This window comes from Rhinopithecus roxellana, chromosome 18, assembly GCF_007565055.1.
Source record: "Rhinopithecus roxellana isolate Shanxi Qingling chromosome 18, ASM756505v1, whole genome shotgun sequence".
Lineage (NCBI taxonomy): Eukaryota > Metazoa > Chordata > Mammalia > Primates > Cercopithecidae > Rhinopithecus > Rhinopithecus roxellana.
In genome coordinates, this window is record NC_044566.1 from 3,369,117 (window position 1) to 3,390,442 (window position 21,326).

The 21,326-nt window shown below is 51.3% G+C and overlaps 1 protein-coding gene across 1 annotated transcript in view; it reads left to right on the plus strand.

Moving 5' to 3' along the window:
- Positions 1 to 21,326, plus strand: part of COL4A2 (collagen type IV alpha 2 chain) — a 204,740-nt gene that overhangs the window by 171,814 nt on the left and 11,600 nt on the right. The window contains exons 30-41 of the mRNA XM_030922365.1: positions 125 to 286; positions 2,343 to 2,513; positions 3,539 to 3,682; positions 5,228 to 5,350; positions 5,664 to 5,845; positions 9,020 to 9,083; positions 9,286 to 9,360; positions 10,798 to 10,905; positions 11,616 to 11,723; positions 12,950 to 13,021; positions 14,908 to 15,033; positions 20,444 to 20,560. Coding sequence (XP_030778225.1) covers positions 125 to 286; positions 2,343 to 2,513; positions 3,539 to 3,682; positions 5,228 to 5,350; positions 5,664 to 5,845; positions 9,020 to 9,083; positions 9,286 to 9,360; positions 10,798 to 10,905; positions 11,616 to 11,723; positions 12,950 to 13,021; positions 14,908 to 15,033; positions 20,444 to 20,560 — 1,452 coding nt within the window. The remainder of the gene's footprint in view (positions 1 to 124; positions 287 to 2,342; positions 2,514 to 3,538; positions 3,683 to 5,227; positions 5,351 to 5,663; positions 5,846 to 9,019; positions 9,084 to 9,285; positions 9,361 to 10,797; positions 10,906 to 11,615; positions 11,724 to 12,949; positions 13,022 to 14,907; positions 15,034 to 20,443; positions 20,561 to 21,326) is intronic.

Sequence of the window (21,326 nt, forward strand, 5' to 3'; positions counted from 1 at the left end):
GATTCTCTAGAGTCCAGAAAAGCATAAAGTACTCTTTTAACAGAATGAGTGTGTGGAGGGAGATGCTGTCTGTGACAAACAGTCCAGAGTCCGCCCCTACAGCTCTTGTCTCCGATTCCCACAGGAAGTCAAGGGATGCCTGGGATGCCAGGGCCGAAGGGCCAGCCGGGCCTTCCGGGACCTTCCGGCCAGCCAGGCCTGTCCGGGCCTCCAGGACAGCATGGATTCCCAGGAGCTCCTGGCCAAGAGGGGCCCTTGGGGCTGCCAGGAATCCCAGGTCTTGAAGGTAAGACTCCAGCCTCCCCATAAACAAGTAGGGTCCTCACTGGTCCTGCCAAGAGAACTAGCACTGCCTTCTCTGTGGAGCTCTCAAACTCTGTTCCATGGAACCCCTTAAGAGCTGCAGGGGTTCCCAAACCAGAACATGTATTTCGCCTAACAAGGAGACATAAACAGCCTGAGACATCGGCTCATCCTCTGTTCCTGTTATATATATTAAAGATCTAGGGGAGGTTTCATCAGGAAAAAAGAAAAAGAAAGAAATTCCCACTGCAAAAGTTCAGAATCGCTGCTCTGATGTGGTGAGGAGAAATTGTTTTATGAAAGTGCAGGGTGTGAGTTGGAAGCAGGTGGAAAACTGCGGTGGGTAGACTGGAGCAGAGTAGTGGGGAGGGGAGCCTCGGCTGCATGCCCACCACACAGAGGCCAAGGCAGGTGGCAGAGGTGGCCCGGAAGACAGCAGGGCACAGCATCCATGGGCATCACCCACCGCTGGCCAGGCCACTCTCCCAGCACTCAGCACAGCCAGTTTCCCAGACTTCTACACTTCATGGTCCAGTGAAACTGTCAGTGCAGGTTGGAGGAATCAATACACTTTCCCACCTTTTTGTTTTGTCCAGAAAAACAGCTTTTTAAGGAAGTGTTTTATGTCACCAAAGGACACTGTAACTGAAAAGTGGGAAAGATGCAATTACTTAATAAGGAGTGGTCTCCATGGACTACAATCACCTTTTAGAAACTCTCAGTCTTACCATACTGCTCTGGTTTGCCAGTCAGGCGACAACTTTGTCCAGGACCTTAGCAGGTCTTCCTAGGGAACTGCCGCACCACTTGAAGATACACACTGGCTTCCCCCATGTGGGGCCTCGCCTGTGTCCAAGAGCTGGGGGCTGGACTCAGGCAGGGCCCACTCCCCCGTTGCCACACTAGCCACTGGCTTCCCGGGGTAGCAAACCTGAACCAGAGGTTCAGGCTCCTATCTCAGTACTGATAGGGCGGTGCTGGTTCTCAGCTACTGAGAATCAGCTGAACACAGCCTCATGTGGTGCTTACGAGACCCATGGGAAAGCCTGTTCTGAACTAAAGCCTACACTTTATGTGGGGAGAGAGACACACATTAAAAGGCTTCCACTTGGCCTGGGCAAGCCAGCAGAGTGACCAGGCCACGCAGCCCCCAGTGACCCAGAGGAGGCGGGGACAGGCAGGTCAGAGCAAGCCCAAGGGGAGAAGTACCTGGCACCAGCAGGGGAGAAGGCTGGGACTCGAATGCAGGGTGCTGTCTAGGAAGGGGGACCACCCCAGCAGAGGCAGGATTGCCCAGGGAACACTTTGGAGCCTGTGATCCCCCAAACCGGCTGGGGAAGAGAACCTGATATGAGGGGGCTGAGGGTTTGGATAGGAAGATTGAGCCAAAGGTTGGGAGGAGTGAATGCTGGAGCTAAGGAGTTAGAGCCCAGAGGCAGAGGGGGCTTTTGGGAGTTTTTAACAGAGAAATGCATTAAGAAGGGATTTTAGGGACCCAGCAGGCAGTCCTCGGAAGGCTTGGAGTCGGGGGAGGCGCGAGGACAGCTATGGGCTGGGAGCTGCCAGGCTCATGACAGTGGCAATGGTGAGATGGGAGCACAGAGACCAAAGAGGCAGCGGCAGCAAATGGGCAGCTGGAGGGTCCCCCAGACTAACTCCGGGCTGGAGCCAGTGATGTTTGCAAGGAACAGGCCAGCTCTTGACTAGCCCAGTGACCAAGGCCCCCCACTCAGATCAGCATCCAAACAGCTTCGTCCCTTGGCTTCTGAAGGCTACAGAGGGAAAGCCATGTTGGCTGGCACCCCCAGCACAGCCTCAACCTCCAGATAAAGACCTCTTCTGAAAGGCCAGCCCCAGGGTCCCGCTCAGGCCACACTTTGGAAACTCACCCCAACATGGCGACGTTCCACTTTCCTTCCAAGAAGCTTTTCTTACCGAACACTCAGAAGTAAGATGATGTTCTTTCTGCTGTAAAAGCAGAAGAGAAATTTCCTGTGTGTGTTTGTCCACCCTCTTTGATTTGCTCCTCTTCCCGACAGGTCTGCCTGGAGATAGAGGGGACCCTGGGGACATAGGCGCTCCTGGCCCTGTGGGCATGAAAGGTCTCTCTGGTGACAGAGGGGATGCAGGCTTGGCAGGGGAGCGAGGCCATCCAGGAAGCCCTGGATTTAAAGGAATTGATGGAATGCCTGGGACCCCTGGGCTAAAAGGTAATTGTGTGACTGTTACCTTTGCGGGGTCACTTTGCGGGGAGGTTGGGTCTGATAAACTCTGACCTGAGACAGCTCTGCTGGGCACCTCTGTGGGCCGCGGGGCTGGCCTCACACATCTGCAGATTGGAGGCCTTGGGACTCTCCTGACCCAGGAGACAGCAGCCCCAGGACGGCTGGTTAATGCTGCTTAGACGCTGGTGGGACCAACGTGCCTGACAAAGCCAGTTTATGAATTTGCCAAGACAAACTGCTGTTGCCTGGGAAGCATCATCTTACTGTAAATATGACCATCTGCACAGGGAGATGTGTGGAGAGGTCCACTCAGGAGCCTGGATTCAGATCCAGAGGTTATTTGGTGAATTTGAAACCAAAGCAAAGCCAAGTAGTTGGTTACAGGGATAGGTTTATTTCAGCACAAGCAGGCCAATCTAGAAGCAGAGCCCTCCAGCCCGTGAACATTGCTAGAGACACACAATTCTGTCCTTCTGTTACTGGAGACACTGTTCTGTCCTTCCGTTGCTGGAGACACATGGGTTGGTCTTTCCATTACTGGAGACATATGGGTCTGTCTTTCGGTTGCTGGAGACACCTTGGTCTGTCCTTACGTTGCTGGAGACATTGATCTGTCTTTCCGTGGTCCTGTGTCGCGTTTCCATGCCAGGTGCAGTGTTACTGCTGCCCTCCTTTCCAGCGCGCCCCTCTGCCTTTGTCTTGATGGGCCTGTGGGCCCGTGGACCTGCATCACCTTCAGATTTCCCTCCTAGTCTTCCTGCCTGACCTTTATATGTTTCCTTGTTGCCAGTGTCTGGTCTGAAGACAGGCTGACTCTGGAATGCTGTCTGTTAATAGCAGAGATCAACAGAGAGAGTTGCTCAGAAGATGGTGTCCCCGGAAATCCCTATTTTAGGTTCAGAATCTTCTTACTTGAGTCACATTGCCGAAACGGTACAGAGACGTGAGATTAAAATGTCCCATGCATTTTATTCATGTCTAACCCAGCACTTTTCTCTTTTCCTCTGAAGGAGAGAGAGGCTCACCTGGGATGGATGGTTTCCAGGGCATGCCTGGACTCAAAGGGAGACCCGGCTTTCCAGGGAGCAAAGGCGAGGCTGGATTTTTCGGAATACCGGGTCTGAAGGGTGTGGCTGGTGAGCCAGGTTTTAAAGGTATGTCCCTCTCTTAACATCCTCCTAAGCCTTTCGTGGTGGCGTGACATTGCCCAGAATGAATTGATGAAAACCCATGCATCCAGGAACCCTAAGCGAGATGAAACAAACAAAATGAACTAACAAAAACTCAAGGGCTTTATCCCTGCCTCAACACACTGACCATGTGATAAGGGAATAATCCTAACCAAAGGGAACTCTTGAGAACCAAAATGATGGCATCGCTAAGAACCAAATATGTCATGAAAACATATTCCACCATGAGTATATTGTGGTAAACATGAAGGGGGACCGGTGAAAAGCAGGGAACAGATGAGTTCCAAGGGAAGGGAGTGCCATCCGGCGCAGGAGGACACAGCTTTCCAAGTGGAAGGAGGTTAACACAGTGCCAGAGAGAACGTGGGCCACACATGAGGTGGGTTCAACCCCCACGCGGACAGGCATCTCAAGACCCCCCAGGTCAGGCCCCTCATTCATTGAGTTTATTACTAACAAGTCACATTTTCGTGACTTCTGTTCAGATGCTTTTGTTCTGAGATAATCACAGTGGTCTCTAAAAACTTAATGACTGAGAGGGAGTGTTGGTGAGGAGGTAGAGAAATGGGAACCTTCATAGGCCGCCGGCAGGAGTGTAATTGCAATCTTGGGCGCTCATTTTTGTTACGATTTTTACTCACACTTGGCATTTTCAAATAGTCTTCATGTTAACAGATTTCAGGCTATTTCACACACACACACACACACAAAGGGCATTTTAAGATTAAGTAATTTTCAGCTCCACTGTAATTATGTCCTTGAGCCTCCTTAGGGTGAAGTTAACCGTGGAGGTGTCTGTCCCTCCACTGGTGGGCATGCTCTGTGGGGTCAGGACCAATTTATGATTTTGATCCCATCAGCCTCTAGCCAAGTACTGAATACACAGTAAATGCTTAGAGAATGAAACTCAGTTATTTTCACTCAGCCAGATTTCACTCACTCCTCCAGTGAGGATGGATTCCAGGACATTCCCAGCCTGAACTAGCACAGTTTCCCACCCGGCCTGCAGCTCTGGGCCCCTCCCCTCCTGGAATTCCTCAGCTCCTCAGAACGCCCCCAAGACGTCCCTTCCATGCTTCTCCTCCCTGTGAAGGTGCCTACAGGAGGGCAGGGAGCTGGCGCCCTCCTCATGGGCCTTCCTACTTGTGACCGAGGTCCATCACAGTCCCATCAGAGCACACATGACAAAATGACCCTCTCACAAAACATCCTATGGAAGCCGCACTGGCTTTGAACGCTCCCTCTGTGTCTGCTGGCAGGCACTTCCACCCACTGTGGTGCTGTGTGCTCAGTGACTCCGGCCTCAGGCCCGGGACCCTGGAACCACCCCCAACTCCGACTACTCCGATGGACACAGGAGAGGCTTCTCCGGAGCCCTTGGTCTCTCTCCAAGGCTTTCCCGCTTGGGGGAGACGTGCAGCCCCCGTGCCTCAGGGACCAGGTCTTCACCTGTGTTCTCCTGCGTGGTCTGGAGCCCCCAGAAAATGACAGCACTCTATTCCCTTCCAGGCAGCCGAGGGGACCCTGGGCCCCCAGGACCACCTCCCATCATCCTGCCAGGAATGAAAGACATTAAAGGAGAGAAAGGAGACGAAGGGCCTATGGGACTGAAAGGGTACCTGGGCGCAAAAGGTGAGTCTTCTGACCTGCAGCCAGGGGTCCCCTAGTCCCTGCTGCCCCAGCCTGCCCCAGCTCCTGCTGCTCTCCGTCCCCAGAGATGCCCGTGCCCTACACCTGGCTTTCTTCGTGCTTTTCATCTCTGGACACCCCGTTTGTCCACAGCCCGTGCAGGGTTGTTCTCTGATGCCTGAGTAACCTCGCTTTCCCATCTTAAGATTTGCAGCACTTAGGATAGCAAAATGCATCCAGGCTGCAACATTGGAAACCTCAGGAGGGCAGGTGCTGCGTCCTCACCAGAGTGTTACACCCCAGGGTCTTCCTGCAGGTATCCCAGGAATGCCAGGCATCCCAGGACTGTCAGGAATCCCTGGGCTGCCTGGGAGGCCCGGCCACATCAAAGGAGTCAAAGGAGACATCGGAGCCCCGGGCATCCCTGGTTTGCCAGGATTCCCTGGGGTGGCTGGCCCCCCTGGAATTACAGGGTTCCCAGGATTCATAGGAAGCCGGGTGAGTGGGCATCTTTTACTCGCCTTGTTCTGTGAGCTCCTCTCCTCTTTGCTTGTTAATGAACATGCTTTGGTCTGGCATTTGCTAGGGTGAGAGTGTCAGCGGCAGGTTCAGGGCAGCCTCAGGCTTGGCGCGGTCCACACAGCCCTGTAAGGAGCTGCTGCACGTGGACACGGTGCGGATGTGGTGTGAGGCCACCCAGCTGCTGTGGTCCTTCTGTGGGCTTGTGTTGGGTGAAGCATGTTGTCTGCATTTTTATGGGGTCCTTGAGAGAAGAAAACTTGAATTTTCAGGGATCGGAGCTCTGAAATTGAGCACATCAGTGACACCAGGCCTGAGAGCCCATGGCTGAATCACAGTGTAGACCTGGGGCCGGGCAGCCTGGCTTCCCATCCGGGCCGCCATTGACTCAGCGTTTGTTCGGCAGATGTCTGTTGAGCACTTGATGTGGGCCAGACACGCTGTTGTGATGGTAACAGTGATGGCCCTGACCCTGGGCAGGGCTCTCTTCTCCACACCTTCTCCCTCAGCTGCGGAATGAAGGTAGTAGCTACCTTGCAGTTTTCTTGAGTGCTGTATAAACAGTGTATATAAAATAGCACAGCGTGGCTCCCCATAGATTGCATTTCCTAGAATTCCATTTCTAGCCTCTTTCATGTAAGGATAGTGTACTCTCACAGTCCCCAGCACGCGGCTGGCCTTCCCAAGGGGGATGGGCACATTTGGAGCAGATCAGAAGGTCTGGGCCCCTTGGTGTGAACCCTTAGTGGCAGGCCAGGGCCTGCCGGTGTGTCTGGCCCACCTTGGTGTACAGAATTCTTCAGGGGTCTTCCTCCCCTCACTCCCAAAATCTGCAGCTGAGAGGATCTTCTAGCCAGTCTGTGTGTGCTGTTTGGGTCACTTTAAAAAAGAAAGATGCCAGCCAGGTGTGGTGGCTGCTGCCTATAATCCCAGCACTTTGGGAGGCCAAAGCAGGCAGATCACTTGAGGTCAGGAGATGGAGACTAGCCTGGCCAACATGGTGAAACCTTGTCTCTACCAAAAATATAAAAAATTAGCTGGGTTTGATGGTGCACACTCATAATCCCAGCTACTAGGGAGGCCAGGGCAGAAGAATCGCTAGAACCCAGGAAGCGGAGGTTGCAGTGAGCCGAGACTGTGCCATTGCACTCCAGCTTGGCTGACAAAGCAAGACTCCATCTCAAAAAAAAAAAAAAAAAAAAAAGGAAAGATGCCTGTGTCTACCAAAGACACCTACAACAATGTCCAAAGGACCTTTATCCATAACAGCTCAAAACTAGAAAACAGCCCACATGTCCACCAACAGGGAAAAGAATAAATGAACATGGTACATTCTGACCAGACACAGCATTATCTGTGCATTTTATGTCCATATACAGCAATAAATGAGAATTCTTGGTAAAATCCAACAACCTAACTTCATTTCCAAACTTTATGTTGAACAAAATAAACCAGAAACAGCAAAGGACACATGATTCAGTTTCATCGATGTGCAGTTCAAGAACTGACAAGACTGATTGATGGGGTATCGGGAGCACAGCTGCTTTAGGTGGGGTTATCCTAGAGTGCTGACAGCGTTCTGTGTCTTTCAGTGACACACGAGTTCAAATGCATTGAGCTGTGCAGTTAAGATGAGTGGACATTACTGTATTTAAGTTATGCCTCAGAAAAGTAAACTTTGAGAAAGAAAAATAGAGCGTTATCTAAACAAAGGTACAGCCTGTGGATACCCTCCCCCTTCCTCCCACAAAGGAGCTTTTTTTTTTTTTTTTTTGAGACAGAGTCTCACTCTGTCACCCAGACTGGAGTGCAATGGCATGATCTCGGCTCACTGCAACCACTGCCTCCTCGTTCAAGCGATTCTCCTGCCACAGCCTCCCAAGTAGCTGGGATTACAGGCATGCACTGCCACGCCCAGCTAATTTTGTAGTTTTAATAGAGACAGGGTTTTACCATGTTGGCCAGGCTGGTCTTGAACTCCTGACCTCAGGCAGTCCACCTGCCTCGGCCTCCCACAGTGCTGGGATTCTAGGCTTGCGCCATCGTGCCCAGCCTGGCTATATTCATACTGCAGCGACTCATGTTAGGCCATGCTTGGGCATTGATGCTGTAGTGCTGAACTCCCAGTGGCACCAAGGCGGCCCAGAGTTCTCATGCTCCCTCTGCAGAGGAAGCCACTGTAGAGAGGAAAACGAGGGCTTCCAGGAAACCACCAAGCAACCCAGGCATCTTCCCAGCCTCCTCACCAGCCACCTACGTCCTTCTGGAGAAGTCTCCCTCTGTGCATAGATGGAAGCGTGCAGCCCCATGTCTCTGTTATAATCTAGAGAGCAAGTTCTGCAATCTGGCTGCCCACATGGAAATCCCAGTTCTGCCACTTGCTGGCTGAGTGACCTTAAACAAAACCTGTCCGTGCTTCAGTTCCCTTGCCTGTCGTTGGGAAGTAGCGGTGCCTCCCTGGCAGGGTTTTCATGAGGCGTGAATACGTCGTTGAGATGGGGTCCACCATGTGTGCGTGGGAAAGCGTGGCAGAGCGAGGATGTGGTCAGAGTCACCGCCGCTGCTGACATCACCACACCGTCGTGATCGAGACCTGGGCCCTTAATTATGATGCAGTTGCCAAGCCTGTTTCATTGGATCACTTCACAGTTCCATAAGAACAGCAAGGCCAGGCACAGTGGCTCAGACCTGTAATCCCAGCACTTTGGAAGGCAGAGGAGGGAGAATCACTTGAACCCAGGAATTCAAGCCCAGCCTGGGCAACATAGCAAGACCCCCATCTCTACTAAAAATTTTTAAAATATTAGTCAGGCTTGGTGGCTCACACCTGTAATCCCAGCTGCACAGGAGGCTGAGACGGAAGGATGGCTTGAGTCCAAGAAATCGAGGCAGCACTGAGCTATGATTGTGCTTCTGCACTCCAGCCTGGGTGACAGAGTGAGATCCTGTCTCAAAGAAAAAAATAAACAAAAAGAACAGCTAAGCAAACCACCTGTGATACATACTGAAAAACTCAAGTTTTCTGCAAAATGACAAGATCACACACCTTGAGTATTATTGTTAGCATACTGGATAGTTAAACAAGTGAGCTAACTTCAGAGTTACAGCTGACTTCACTAACAGCCTTCTAAGATGGTTCGTGTCTGTCCTTAGGGTGACAAAGGCGCCCCAGGGAGAGCAGGCCTGTATGGCGAGATCGGCCCGACCGGTGATTTCGGTGAGTGTTGCCCGTCCAGTGAAAACAGGGAGTCCACGATTCAGAGCTCTCTGAGCACGTGAGTCAGTATCAGACCTGCAAGTGCTGTTATGTATTTTAAAGCAAATTATTCTTGTTAGGAATATAACAAAATAGAAGTTGGAAAACTCACAGCCTCCCGGTGGAAAGTCCTGTTCTTAGCCATCTCTTTTGCATTTAACAGGTGACATCGGGGACACTATAAATTTACCAGGAAGACCAGGCCTGAAGGGGGAGCAGGGCACCGCTGGAATACCAGGTACATGAGTTATTTTCCATGTCTTCATCTTCAACAACAGCCCTGAGCCTTTGTCTAGGAGCCCGACTTGCCAAACAGATCAAATTTGGTAACAACCAGAAAGCACTTGGTAGTGAATGAGGTCTTCAAGCCCAATGTGCAAGAAAGACCGTCACTTTTAATTAAGTTAAATCTGAAGGCAAAATCAAGACGTCTTTCTCTCTGTGTGTCTCTCTCGTTGATACTGAAAATAGCCAGAATGGACACTTGGTGAATGAGAGTCACTGCAGCCCATAAAGTGTAACTGGTGAAAAGCCAACTAGCACCCTGGCTCCCGGAACACCTGAGGGTGTGCAGCAGGTGGTCGCTGAGCCGAGCTTCTCAGAAACAGCGAAGGGTCCAGGAGAGGGGGAGTGGGAGTCAGGCCATTGCTTAAGAGAGGTACGGAGGCAGCTGACCAGCCCGAGCGAGCTGGGAGGGGCTGGGATGGCACAGTGCCTCCCTTCCCTTCTGCACATCACTGAGGTTCCACTCCTAAATTCCTGCCTGCAGTGACGTCTCAAGGGGCTTGTGATAGTTTTCTTCCTTCTTGGGATTTTCTTTTGGGGGGACCCCACACTGCTCAAGTTGCTGGAGCCCCAGGTGTTTGCAGGGCTGGCCCTGATGGGAGAAAAGGAGTCTGTCCGGGCTTGACCAGTGAGGAGACTGCTGGGCTAGTTCTTTGTCTAGAAATTGCTCTGGAATGCAAAGATGTGTTCAGTTGAGCACAGGATCAGAGAACTGCTGCTGGGAAATAGGCACCCCAGTTTACCAGCCCTCCCGGGCTCCTTTGTTATCTGTGACCTGGGCTCCCAGTGGCTTCCTCCTGAGTGACAGGGGAGCTCGGTGCTGCTGAGCCATCTGACGCTTGGCTGGCTGCGTCTCCCACCCTAGGCCATCACTCTGGCCATTTGGTTTATAAAGATAGAAACGTGGACCATCATTACCATGTGTCTCTAATGATGCCTTCACTTGTTCAACTGAAAATGTGTCAGGGAAGAGACGCTACCCCCACCCAAGAATTATTTTTGGTGTTACCCTTTGAACATTTTGGTTTTTATTAGACTCTGGGGCCAGAAAGGCTTTGGAGTGGAGCCTCCCCTGCGTCCATCACCAGGAGACAGTGTCTCAGAGCTGCGGTCCCACAGTGGAAGGGTGGGGCCAGCTGTGCCCATCGTCCCTGCGGGTGTCCTGTTTTCCCTAAGACAGTGAGGGCTGCATGGGTGCTGCCTTGAAGGCTGGGTAGTGCAGGCTCAGAGGGAGGAAGTAGGTTAAAAATCAGCTGAGAAAGGAGCACGGTTAGATGCCTCTCTCCATTCCTGGAGGCGCAGCAGTGTGGTTCTGTACATACTAGAGCTGGGGTTCCCTGGAGCCCACAGGGGTGCGGTGTCTGTTCCAATAGCATGTCTGTGGTTGCAGGTCTGAAGGGATTCTTTGGAGAGAAGGGAACAGAAGGTGACATCGGCTTCCCTGGGATAACAGGCGTGACCGGAGTCCAAGGCCCTCCTGGGCTTAAAGGACAAACAGGTAAAATCTCCCGCAGCCACACAGCCGGAGACCCCAGAACAAAGGCAGCCAATGTTGTCAATTTCCTCCAATCACACCCAACCCTGGAAGCTCACTCATGCCTGCTGCCCGCCTAGGAGCCTTCCTCAGGGCTGACGGCGTGGAGAGAAACAACCACCTGGGCTGGGGGCAGACCTGAGAACTGGAGAGAAGCATGGGGGGGAATGAGAAGCGCCTTTTTGGCCGAGCCTCTGTTTATCATATAGAAGCCGACAGTTTGTAAGGGATCCCTTTGCTTGCGTTGAATATGCAGAACCCCCTAAGAACGTCCTCGGTTAGAGAAGAAGAGCGGACAGTGGGCTGGCTTCCCATGGTGTTGCTGCTGCTTCTGGCTGTGTTTACTCCGCACCGGGGAACGCCAGGAGGCTCATCTCTGTAGGCACTGCCTCAGGGTCCTCTCCAGACATCTATTTGGATAATAGGGCGAGAATTAAAACTACACACTATTTTCTCTCTGGCAAGGCTGAGCAAATCCTACTGAATATGTTTGTGGGGTCTAAGACCACCTGCATCCCCAGCTTGAGGGACAGTTCTAATCTCTCCTCCAACTGGCACTGCAGCCCTTCCGGCCCTCAGCCCCTCCCAGAGCAGCTGCCCCTTCTGCCAGGACCTCACCAGGCAGTGCCCAAGGTGTCCTGTGTGCTCAGACTTAATGCTGTGTTCACTCCCAGGCTTTCCAGGGCTAACTGGGCCTCCAGGGTCGCAGGGACAGCCGGGGCGGATTGGACTGCCTGGTGGCAAAGGAGATGATGGCTGGCCGGGAACTCCAGGCTTACCAGGTAAGGCCACGGAAAACACACGGTCACCCAGACCCAGAGTCGTGGGCTGTGCAGGAGGCACCGCTGAGCAGGCCAGCCTCTCTCAGGGCGACTTCGAAGGCCCATATGAGAGTAAAGGCAGGTTTGCTGTGGCTTGTGGTGGTCTGCACCAACATAGCAGCACAGGGTACACTGGTGCCCCCAGCGACTGGGAATCAAGCCAGATGCATAAATCTGCCCAGGGCTTCACCTCCCAGAAGGATGAATGAAAGCCTCCCAGGGAGGCTTCAGGGTCCACTTGTCATCGCCACACAGGGATGCACAGCGAGATCAGGGTGCAGGAGCAGCCTCAGTGTCCCACTGTGCCGCACAGGCCACCCCGGGGCCCCCTTACAGCCCCCTGGCAACCCCAAGATGGGCCACCCTGCCATGCTTACTGCCCACGTCACAGAAGGAATTCCCACCTGTTTGCTGTGTCCTGCTTTAGAAATATTTACCCTCAGAAATCCAGAGGGAATGGAAATGACACCGGGCTATTTGTTCCAAGCAGCTTTTACAAACCAAACATGCAACAGTGGCCAGGCGTTAAGAAGAGGTCTGGGGGCCGGGCGCGGTGGCTCAAGCCTGTAATCCCAGCACTTTGGGAGGCCGAGACGGGCGGATCACGAGGTCAGGAGATCGAGACCATCCTGGCTAACACGGTGAAACCCCATCTCTACTAAAAATACAAAAACTAGCCGGGCGAGGTGGCGGGCGCCTGTAGTCCCAGCTACTTGGGAGGCTGAGGCAGGAGAATGGCGTAAACCCGGGAGGAGCTTGCAGTGAGCTGAGATCTGGCCACTGTACTCCAGTCCGGGCGACAGAGTGAGACTCTGCCTCAAAAAAAAAAAAAAAAACAAAAAAAAAAAACAAAAAAAAAAACAAAAAGAAGAGGTCTGGGACATGTCACCCCTCCCCAGGCCCCTTCTGGCCTAGTGAGTCTGTTAAAAAGATTCCATGAAGACAGTGTCCCAGTTCAGTGGTTTTCCTACATAACATAAGAGTAGTTAGTTTACATGTCGTGTAAGTTGAGCGTGTGGCTTGGCTGCTTCCTATTTGTGGGGCTTTAGCAGGATTGTATGGGTGACAGTACCAGGTGACAGTTTCAGAGCCAACAGAACACATCTGAGTTATCTTGAGGGTTTCTCCCACCCGGAACCCCCTGTGCCATCCTACACGTGAAATAACAATGAGTGACACCCTCACAGGTTTTCCGGGACTCCGTGGGATCCGCGGCTTACACGGCTTGCCAGGCACCAAAGGCTTTCCAGGATCCCCAGGTACTCTGTGCTGAGTCTGCCCTCCAGACTTCAGGGAAGGGAGGGTCTCAGAGAGCTGGGTGGGCTTCCTGAAGTGCTATGTGATGGGCCCTGAGAGGCGGGTCTGGGCCCCGTGGTCCTGTATGCTGCTAAGATGTGATCCCTAAGAATCGGTTTCTCAAGCCAGTTGCTGTGTTGAATGGACCCATCAGGCTTTTAGACAGAAAGAGAAACAGAGCCCTTGCTTTTTCAGCAGCACTGTGTGGAGGGTGGGACGCACCTGCACCCCTCAGGTGTCCGAGTATTCACTCTGCCCAGTATGTGTCTGTGATCTTCCATTTCATTGGCATAACAAAGCCAGCGGTCTCCACCTACCCCTGGGCAGTTCTGATGCTGGAGACAGTGATAGCGCTGAGTCTGGGCACCCACAGGCTGGGAGCCAAAAACAACCAAAATGGGTTTCCTCCCAGTTCTGGAGGCTGGAGGCTGGGATCAGCATGCCCGCGTGGTCGGGTTCTGGGAGGACCGCGTCCTGGCTGCTCGCTGTGTCCTCACAGGAGAGAGCACCCACTCTCCCCTGTCACTTCTTCTAAGGGCAGTAACCCCATCTTGGGGCCCCACCCTCATGACCTGACGTAACCCTAATTACTTCCCAAAGGCCCCCCCTTCAAATGCCATCACCCTGGAGTTAGGGCTTCCACTTATGAACTTTGGGGTTGGGGAGAATGACACCATCAGTCCATAGCAATGGCGAACCAAGGGCTTCTTATTCCACAGGAAAAAGAAACGGACACCTTTCATAGCATTTTTCTGGCTTATTTTATAAACTATTCTAGCACATTTTTTTCCCTGAAGGGGATATAAAGTCTTATTATTTCCAACAACCAATGGCAGAGTAAGGTTTCCATCCTGAGCCCTTCCAGGATATAATAACAGCAGCTGGATGTCGATCTATTTATCACAAGGATCATCAGGCTTTCCCTTTAACCCTGTCCTCCCCAAGAAGCTGAGATAGCATTAGTGCAGGAAGGCTTGGCAGCTTCTTGAAACTTCTTTAAATTCAGCTATTTTCACCCTAAATCTTAATGTCCTTTTCATTTAATTTTGTAATCTATTATAGGACTAATAAAATAACATTTGAAGGATATCAGGCACTAAGTGGGGAATCATTTTATTATTGATTGTCTTTTTTTCAAAAGATAACCTTGTTTTCTTTTCAATGTATACAAATTATTTATGTTCAGTGGAGAAAAAAAATTAACACATTTAAACACATTTAAAAATTAACACATTTAAGAGGGAAAAAAGCACCCATAATCCTAAAGCTGCTTTTAGAATGTGTTCCTTGTAGACGTTTCATATAGCCAAATATTGCTCTGTCTACAGGTGAATTTGTGTGTGTGTATATGACATGTAAATTCACGCACTCCTGCGTCATTAACACTCCATTCCAGTTCCAATGGGCAAGTGGCGGGAGATCCTCGTCAAGTTGTCTTGCTGCTTCCTGCCACGATGGCGATGAACACCTGTTATGAGAACGGGGAAGACTTCAGACAGTGTTTACTTTGAAAACCTAATTAAGCATAGCCTGAAGAGCAGCCCCCAGGAGCCAAGAGGCCCGGGAGGGGTCCCAGCTCCTTGACCCACTGTTTCTGTGAATTTGGACCCTCTGATGGGCCTCGATCCTCTTACCCATAAAACCAAGGGCTTCCACTGTGATCTCTGTAAGATCCCTTGCAAATCTCACTCCTGTGACCTGGAGGCCATATATTGTAATGCAAGCTGAAATCACCATGGCTGCCTCTGTTTCCCTGCTTTTGAGGCACCCCGAGCTGTTCTTTCACTTAGGAAAGTCAGCTGTGTGGTTGGAAACACCGACCTCAGCTGCTGTCATAACTCTTCCACAGGTGCCGACATCCACGGAGACCCAGGCTTCCCAGGCCCTCCTGGGGACAGAGGTGACCCAGGAGACGCCAACACCCTTCCAGGCCCTGTGGGAGTCCCAGGACAGAAAGGAGAGCAAGGAGCTCCAGGTGAGGCCACACATTCCAAAGCCAACATTGCCGTCCCCATAACCAGAACCCACCCCGAGGTGGGGCCGTGGAGTGTCTATGGGGTGGGAGAGGCTGCTCAGAAGTGCAGGAAAGAGCTGGTTTTTCTGGGGAGGACTACCTGTTGCAGAACCTGCGAGCTAGTCTTAGTTTGTTAGGCAATTTATGTTTTCCCATCTGTGTTAGTGAGGCCCTGACCACCCATCCCCAGGACTAACTGATAAGCTCCCTGGCCTAGAGACCCTGTCAGATCCCTCCGTGTGCCTGGGGCACTGGCACAGGCCTTGCCATAACAAGCACTCTGGGTAGTGAATGTGCAAATAAATAAATGCATTAAACCTCCTAGCAGAGCCATGCTGAACCATACTTGGGTAGGAAATAACCAGAAACCTAACTTCCCACCCCATAGCCTCCCTGCTCACCAGTCAAGGTGGGCTCAAGTCTAAATGGCAGTGAGAAACATTCCTAGATAAAAATAGAAACCAGGACCTTCCTGGGATCCAGTCTGCTAAGGGTGTTGTGGTCTCATTGTACATGAGCCCACAGTCCCAGAGCCTGTTTCTGAGATCAGTGGGCCTCTCCAGCACCCCACCCACCTCACCAGCCCGACCAGGTGCATCTCCTGGCTCAGGTATGGGAGCTGGGCAGCACACCTGGACAGACAGTCTGGGCACCCTGGGCTCCATGGTGGGAACAAAAACTCTGGCTTCCATGCACAAAAGCCTGAGTTTTTCTAGTGCCAACTCCCCATGAAGCTAGAACCAGACACCCACAGGAAAGGAAGTCAGAACCAAGAAGGCCAGCAACCCTGACTTTTTCTGGGGTGCAGGGATATCTCAAGGCTTGCAGATCACATCTGACTCTCCAGGATCTGCTGCCTGCCCTCTCCCCTCATCAAGAGCTAGAAACTCCGGAATCCCCTAGCCTCAGAGCTCCACAGCACTGATCTGAAGATAGGAGAAAGAGGAGGGGTGCTGCCAACAGGAACCAGACTATCCTGGGAGGCTGCATGGTGCTGCCAGAGCCCTAGTCAGGGTGAGGATCCAGGACAGTACACCAGCACAGCCTCAGCCAGGGATGGGGATCTAGGGTCAGTCCACCAGCACAACCTCAGTCAGAGTTGAGGATCTCGGGTCAGTCCACCAGCACAGCCTCAGTCAGAATTGCGGATCTAGGGTCACTCAGTCCACTAGCACAACTTCAGTCAGGGATGAGGGCCTAGGGTCAGTTCACCAGCACAGCCTCAGTCAGGGATGAGGATCTAGGGTCAGTCCACCAGCACAGCCTCAGTCAGGGGTGAGGATCTAGGGTCAGCACACTAGCACAGGCTCCACTCAGGAGTGAGAATCTAAGGTCAGTCCATCAGCACAGCCTCAGTCAGGGGTAAGGATCTAGGACAGTCCACCAGCATAACCTCTACCAGGGATGAGGATCTAGGTAGGGTCAGCGCACCAGCAGAAGCTCCACCCAGGAGTGAGAATCTAAGGTGACTCCACCAGCACAGCCTCAGTCAGGGGTGAGGATCTAGGTCAATCCACCAGCACAGCCTCGCTCGGGTGAGGATCTAGGTCAGTACACCAGCACAGCTTCAACCAGGATTGAGGGTCTAGGGTCAGTCCACCAGCACAACCTCCACTCAGGACTGAGGATCTAGGTCAATCCACCAGCACAGCCTCAGTCAAGGGTGATGATCTAGGGTCAGTCCACCAGCATAAGCCTCCCAGGAGCCCAGCAGTAGAGTTGACCATGCCCATGACCTTTAAATCAGACACCTGTTGGGTTCTTGTTCTGCATCTCACATGCGCCATATTTTTACCATGTGACCTTGGCCATGGTATTGAATGTCTCTGGCGTTGTCTGTAAAATGAGAATAAAAATGCGCTTGTGAGTATTGGGAGGATACAATGAGGTACTACAGGTAAAGCTCTTGCACACAGGAGGCCAGCAATAAATGTCTGCTATTTTTAAAGGCCTTGAAACAGCATTGTTTTCAGAGTGTCATGATGATCACTTTACCAGTCTGTCACCTGAAAGTCATCTGGGAACTCAGCAATGGGGAAGACTTGGCCAGGAGATGTGGAGAGGAGATCCGGCACAGGGAGGGGTGGAGGAAACTGAGATGGGATTTCGACAGGGTGCACACAGTGGGCTGTAGAGGGGGGTCACAGAGCACAGCTGCTAGCATTTCGTATGACCATGCATTTTTAAAGTTTGATTCACACAGCATGATGTTCAGGCCCTGTACTTGACCACAAAAAAAATTAAGATTTCCATCCCCAAGGGCAGAAATTTACCTCATTTATTTTCCACTTACACCTCAGCAAAATGCTTGTCCCTGAGTGAGTGCTCAACAAATACTTGATGGAGAAGAATATTGTGAAATTGTAGGATAATTTTCTGACATCAGTGGAGAGTTATGTGTAGCTCGAAACACCCCTAAGGTTGCCTTGATGGCCTTATTACACATTTGATCTATGTGGGACCCATTTATCAAAACTCTAGGTGACCTCCTGTGGCGCTCCCTGCCTTCCATCCCAGGGACCTGGACGGTGTCCCCGGCTTCCAAGCCACCATGAGGCATGCTGACTTTTGTCAGCCATGCCCCCACCCTCGAACTGCACAAACATCACAATGGGCCTATGAGCTGATGACTTCAGAGCAGGTCCTGGGGGCCAGAGCAGACACTGCCCAGTGCCACTGGGCCTTGGCATATGAGGCCACTGCCTCTGGCTAGTGATGAGGGAAAGACGACTTTCCATGATGACCTTCACACACTGATACAATGTCATTCAGGACACACACTCTCCTCTGAAAATACGGGAATAATTTGAATCCATTATCTTCCTTTGCATGAGTCGCATCTCATTTGTGTTAGTTCGTTCTCATGCTGCTATGAAGAAATACCAGAGACTGGGTAATTTATAGAGGAAAGAGGTTTAATTGACTCACAGTTCCGCATGGCTGGGGAGGCCTTAGGAAACTTAACAATCATGGCAGAGGGGGAAGCAAACACATCCTTCTTCACTAGCAGCAGGAGAGAGAAGTGCCGAGTAAAGGGTGGGGGGAAGCCGCTTATAAAACCATCGGATCTCGTAGGAACTCACCATCAGGAGAACAGCATGACGATAGCTACCCGCATGATTCAGTTACTTCGCACCAGATCCCTCCTACGACATGTGTGGATTACGGAAACTACAAGTCAAGATGAGATTTGGGTGGGGATACAGCCAAACCATATCACAGTTCACTGAAGCTAGAATTTGCAACCTCACCTGTGTCTGCAGCTGACATTCAAGCATCAGTTCCTGATTTGGCCTTGAGTCATGCAACATGGCCCTTCATGGAACCCCTGTTAGTGAGACTTTTTTATGTCAGTACTTAGGACGATCCGTGGGAGCTACTGAGAAATCTTGGTGGTTTTCATCTAGATTCCAGCAAACTGACTCATGTTTGCTAAATGTTCTCATTAACAGAGGCCTCATCACTGCAGTTAAGTTAATTATGTTTTCGTGGGAATCTGCCAGTCTGGGGATTGCACTGGATCATCTAACTCAGGAGTCTGCCATTATTTACTGACACTCACCATCTGTTTCGGGGAGTTTGTGACAATAGCTAGAAGCAGTTCAATTGGTGTCATTTTATATCAAACCACAGATGGTGGCTCACTCATGCCCTCAGGGCTAATGAACCCACTTGCGTGTTGTCTGTGATTTGTGAGACAAGCCTCACCTCTCTAAATATTTCTCCTGCTGTTTGTTTTGTCCTACTTGGAAACATGCATGAATGGAATCCTTTCTCCTGGGATGGATAATGGATACCAGGATGTTCCAAAGGGAAAACCTCTTCCTGCTGCTGATGGGTATAGATTAGTCGTAAAGCCAGAGGGGAAACAGAAAACCACTGTTGCTACGTTTTCTCATTTTTATAGATTTGCACTGTTTGGCCCAGCTCACTCTCCTGCGGAGCAGAAATGATGCCCTCCTTGCCCACTTGGACATTCGGACATTTTGCAGGGTTCTAATACTAATGTTGGTCCCCAGCCCTTCAGGAAAAACAAAAGACTGAAGGTGGTTAGGAGAGAAAGTAGACTTAATCCTCCCAGACTCAGGTCCACACTGATTTCTAACCACCACTGCCCTACAGCACATAAAGCTCCATTAGTGTCTTGTTGGCTGACAGCACAGGAAGGAGTGGAATTTCCACAGATTTCCTTATGTGGCCATTTCTCTCTTACTCCCCTACTAGTGCCAAAGAGCTCCAATCTTTGACCCAAAAACTGTTGGTTCTCGTTATTTACCGTAGTTATGTTCTGAAGTCACCAAGAACACTGACTTTGTGAATACTGAACCATTGCTCCTAGGGGAAATACAAGGCTAGGTTCCTGCAAGCCTCTGCTCACAAGATGTTTATCAATGATCAATATGTAGCCTGGTTTTCTGTGTAACGGCACCTTGTTTAGTGTGGATTGCTGATTCATGAACACTCAACACGCACTCTCACTCATGCCTAAATGCAGCTTCTCTTACATATGTGTTTCTCCGTAAGGGACTTCACAGCCTTCTTCACTTACCAACACTAGGCTGCACTTCAACACAATGCATGGGGGGCATCTGAAACAGCAAAATCACCAGCATAAAGCATGAAAATTTGGAAAACAGGGCACTACAGAGACCAAGACAAGGACATGTGTGTACAGTGTGAGCTGCAGCAAGAAGGCAGGAGCGTCACCTTGCTGGACCTCAGCTGGGACTCACTTTGCTTCTGTGTATAGCTGTGAATGCCAGTGTTTATTTGGCGGGGGGGGATTCCAAGTGAGGTTTAGTGAGCAGACAAGTTGGGAAATACAGAATCTGTGAATAATGAGGACCCACTTTGTCCAAGCTGGGATCCAAGGCACTGGAGGACAGCCACAGGGAGGGTTGACAATACTGATGTCAATTGCAAGCCTCCTTTGCAATTTTTCAACCTTCCGTCCATCATGTGTGCCGACCACTGTCCACATGTATCAGGATCAGAGTCTGAGCGGCTGTGCCACGCCTGGGGCTGAGGCTCCATCTAAGCATGGTCGGGCAGTGCCTTGGGGAAGTGGAGCACAGGCAGAAGGATCCCAGTGGAGGGCTCCTCACAGGAGAAAGGCTGGAGTTGAGGGAGGGGTTCACAGCCCCTGCCTCCCCAACCCCACCCTGAGAGCCTCCCCAGCCCCATCATGAGATGATCCTTGGCCCAAGGGCACCTCCCATCACTGTCTCACTCACTAGGCTCTGGTCCAGCACAGGTGATGGTGTGGAGGGAAAACTAGATTTGAAAAGTTGGGTGCTAATGCTGGGAAAACAGTGGATTTGGAAAGTTGGGTGCTAATGCTGAAAATAATGTCTTCTGTTTTCATCCTAAGGGGAACGAGGCCCACCTGGGAGTCCAGGACTTCAGGGGTTCCCCGGCATCACGCCCCCTTCCAACATCTCTGGGGTACCTGGTGACAAAGGGGCGCCAGGGATATTTGGCCTGAAAGGTAAGCAGGACTTATGCATCTGTGCTTCGACATCTCTAGGGGCAGGAGCCGGCAATGGCCCACTTAATCTAGGGGGAGAACAGACGTTCATTTCCACACTGTGCCCAGACTCCGATCAAAGGGGCAGGGGCCATCATGATCCTCCTGTATCATTTCCATCACCTGTACAACCTGGTCCCCGGGAAGCCGAGACACAGGCCATGTCATTTAGTTGCTGTAATAGCAGATATTCAAACTGCAGGGGACTCAGAAATGTGTGATATGAACGGCTTTCTTCTTCCTCACTGTATTGTGTTTAGACAAATATTAAATTTAATTTGCATTCCCTAATCACAAATGAGCTGAATATTGGAAAGAGATGGTGTGAAGATGAAGTCACCCGTCAAACAAGCATTTGTGCGTCAGGGTTCACAGCAGCACTATTCACAAGCTCGAAGTGCTGAAAGCAACCCCAGTGTCCATCAAATGGAGGAATTAAGAAGCAAAATGCAGTCAGTACACACCCAGCGCAAGAGGAGTCCGTCTTTTTTGTTTGGTTTTCTTGTTTTTTTTTTGTTTTTTTGAGACAGTCTTGCTCTGTTGCCCAGGCTGGAGTGCAGTGGCACGATCTCAGCTTGCTGCAATCTCCACCTCCCGGGTTCAAGGAATTCTCCTGCCTCAGCCTCCCAAGTAGCTGGGATTACAGGTGCCCACCACCACGACCGGCTGGTTTTTGTGTTTTTAGTAGAGACAGGGTTTCACCATGTTGGCCAGGCTGGTCTCAAAC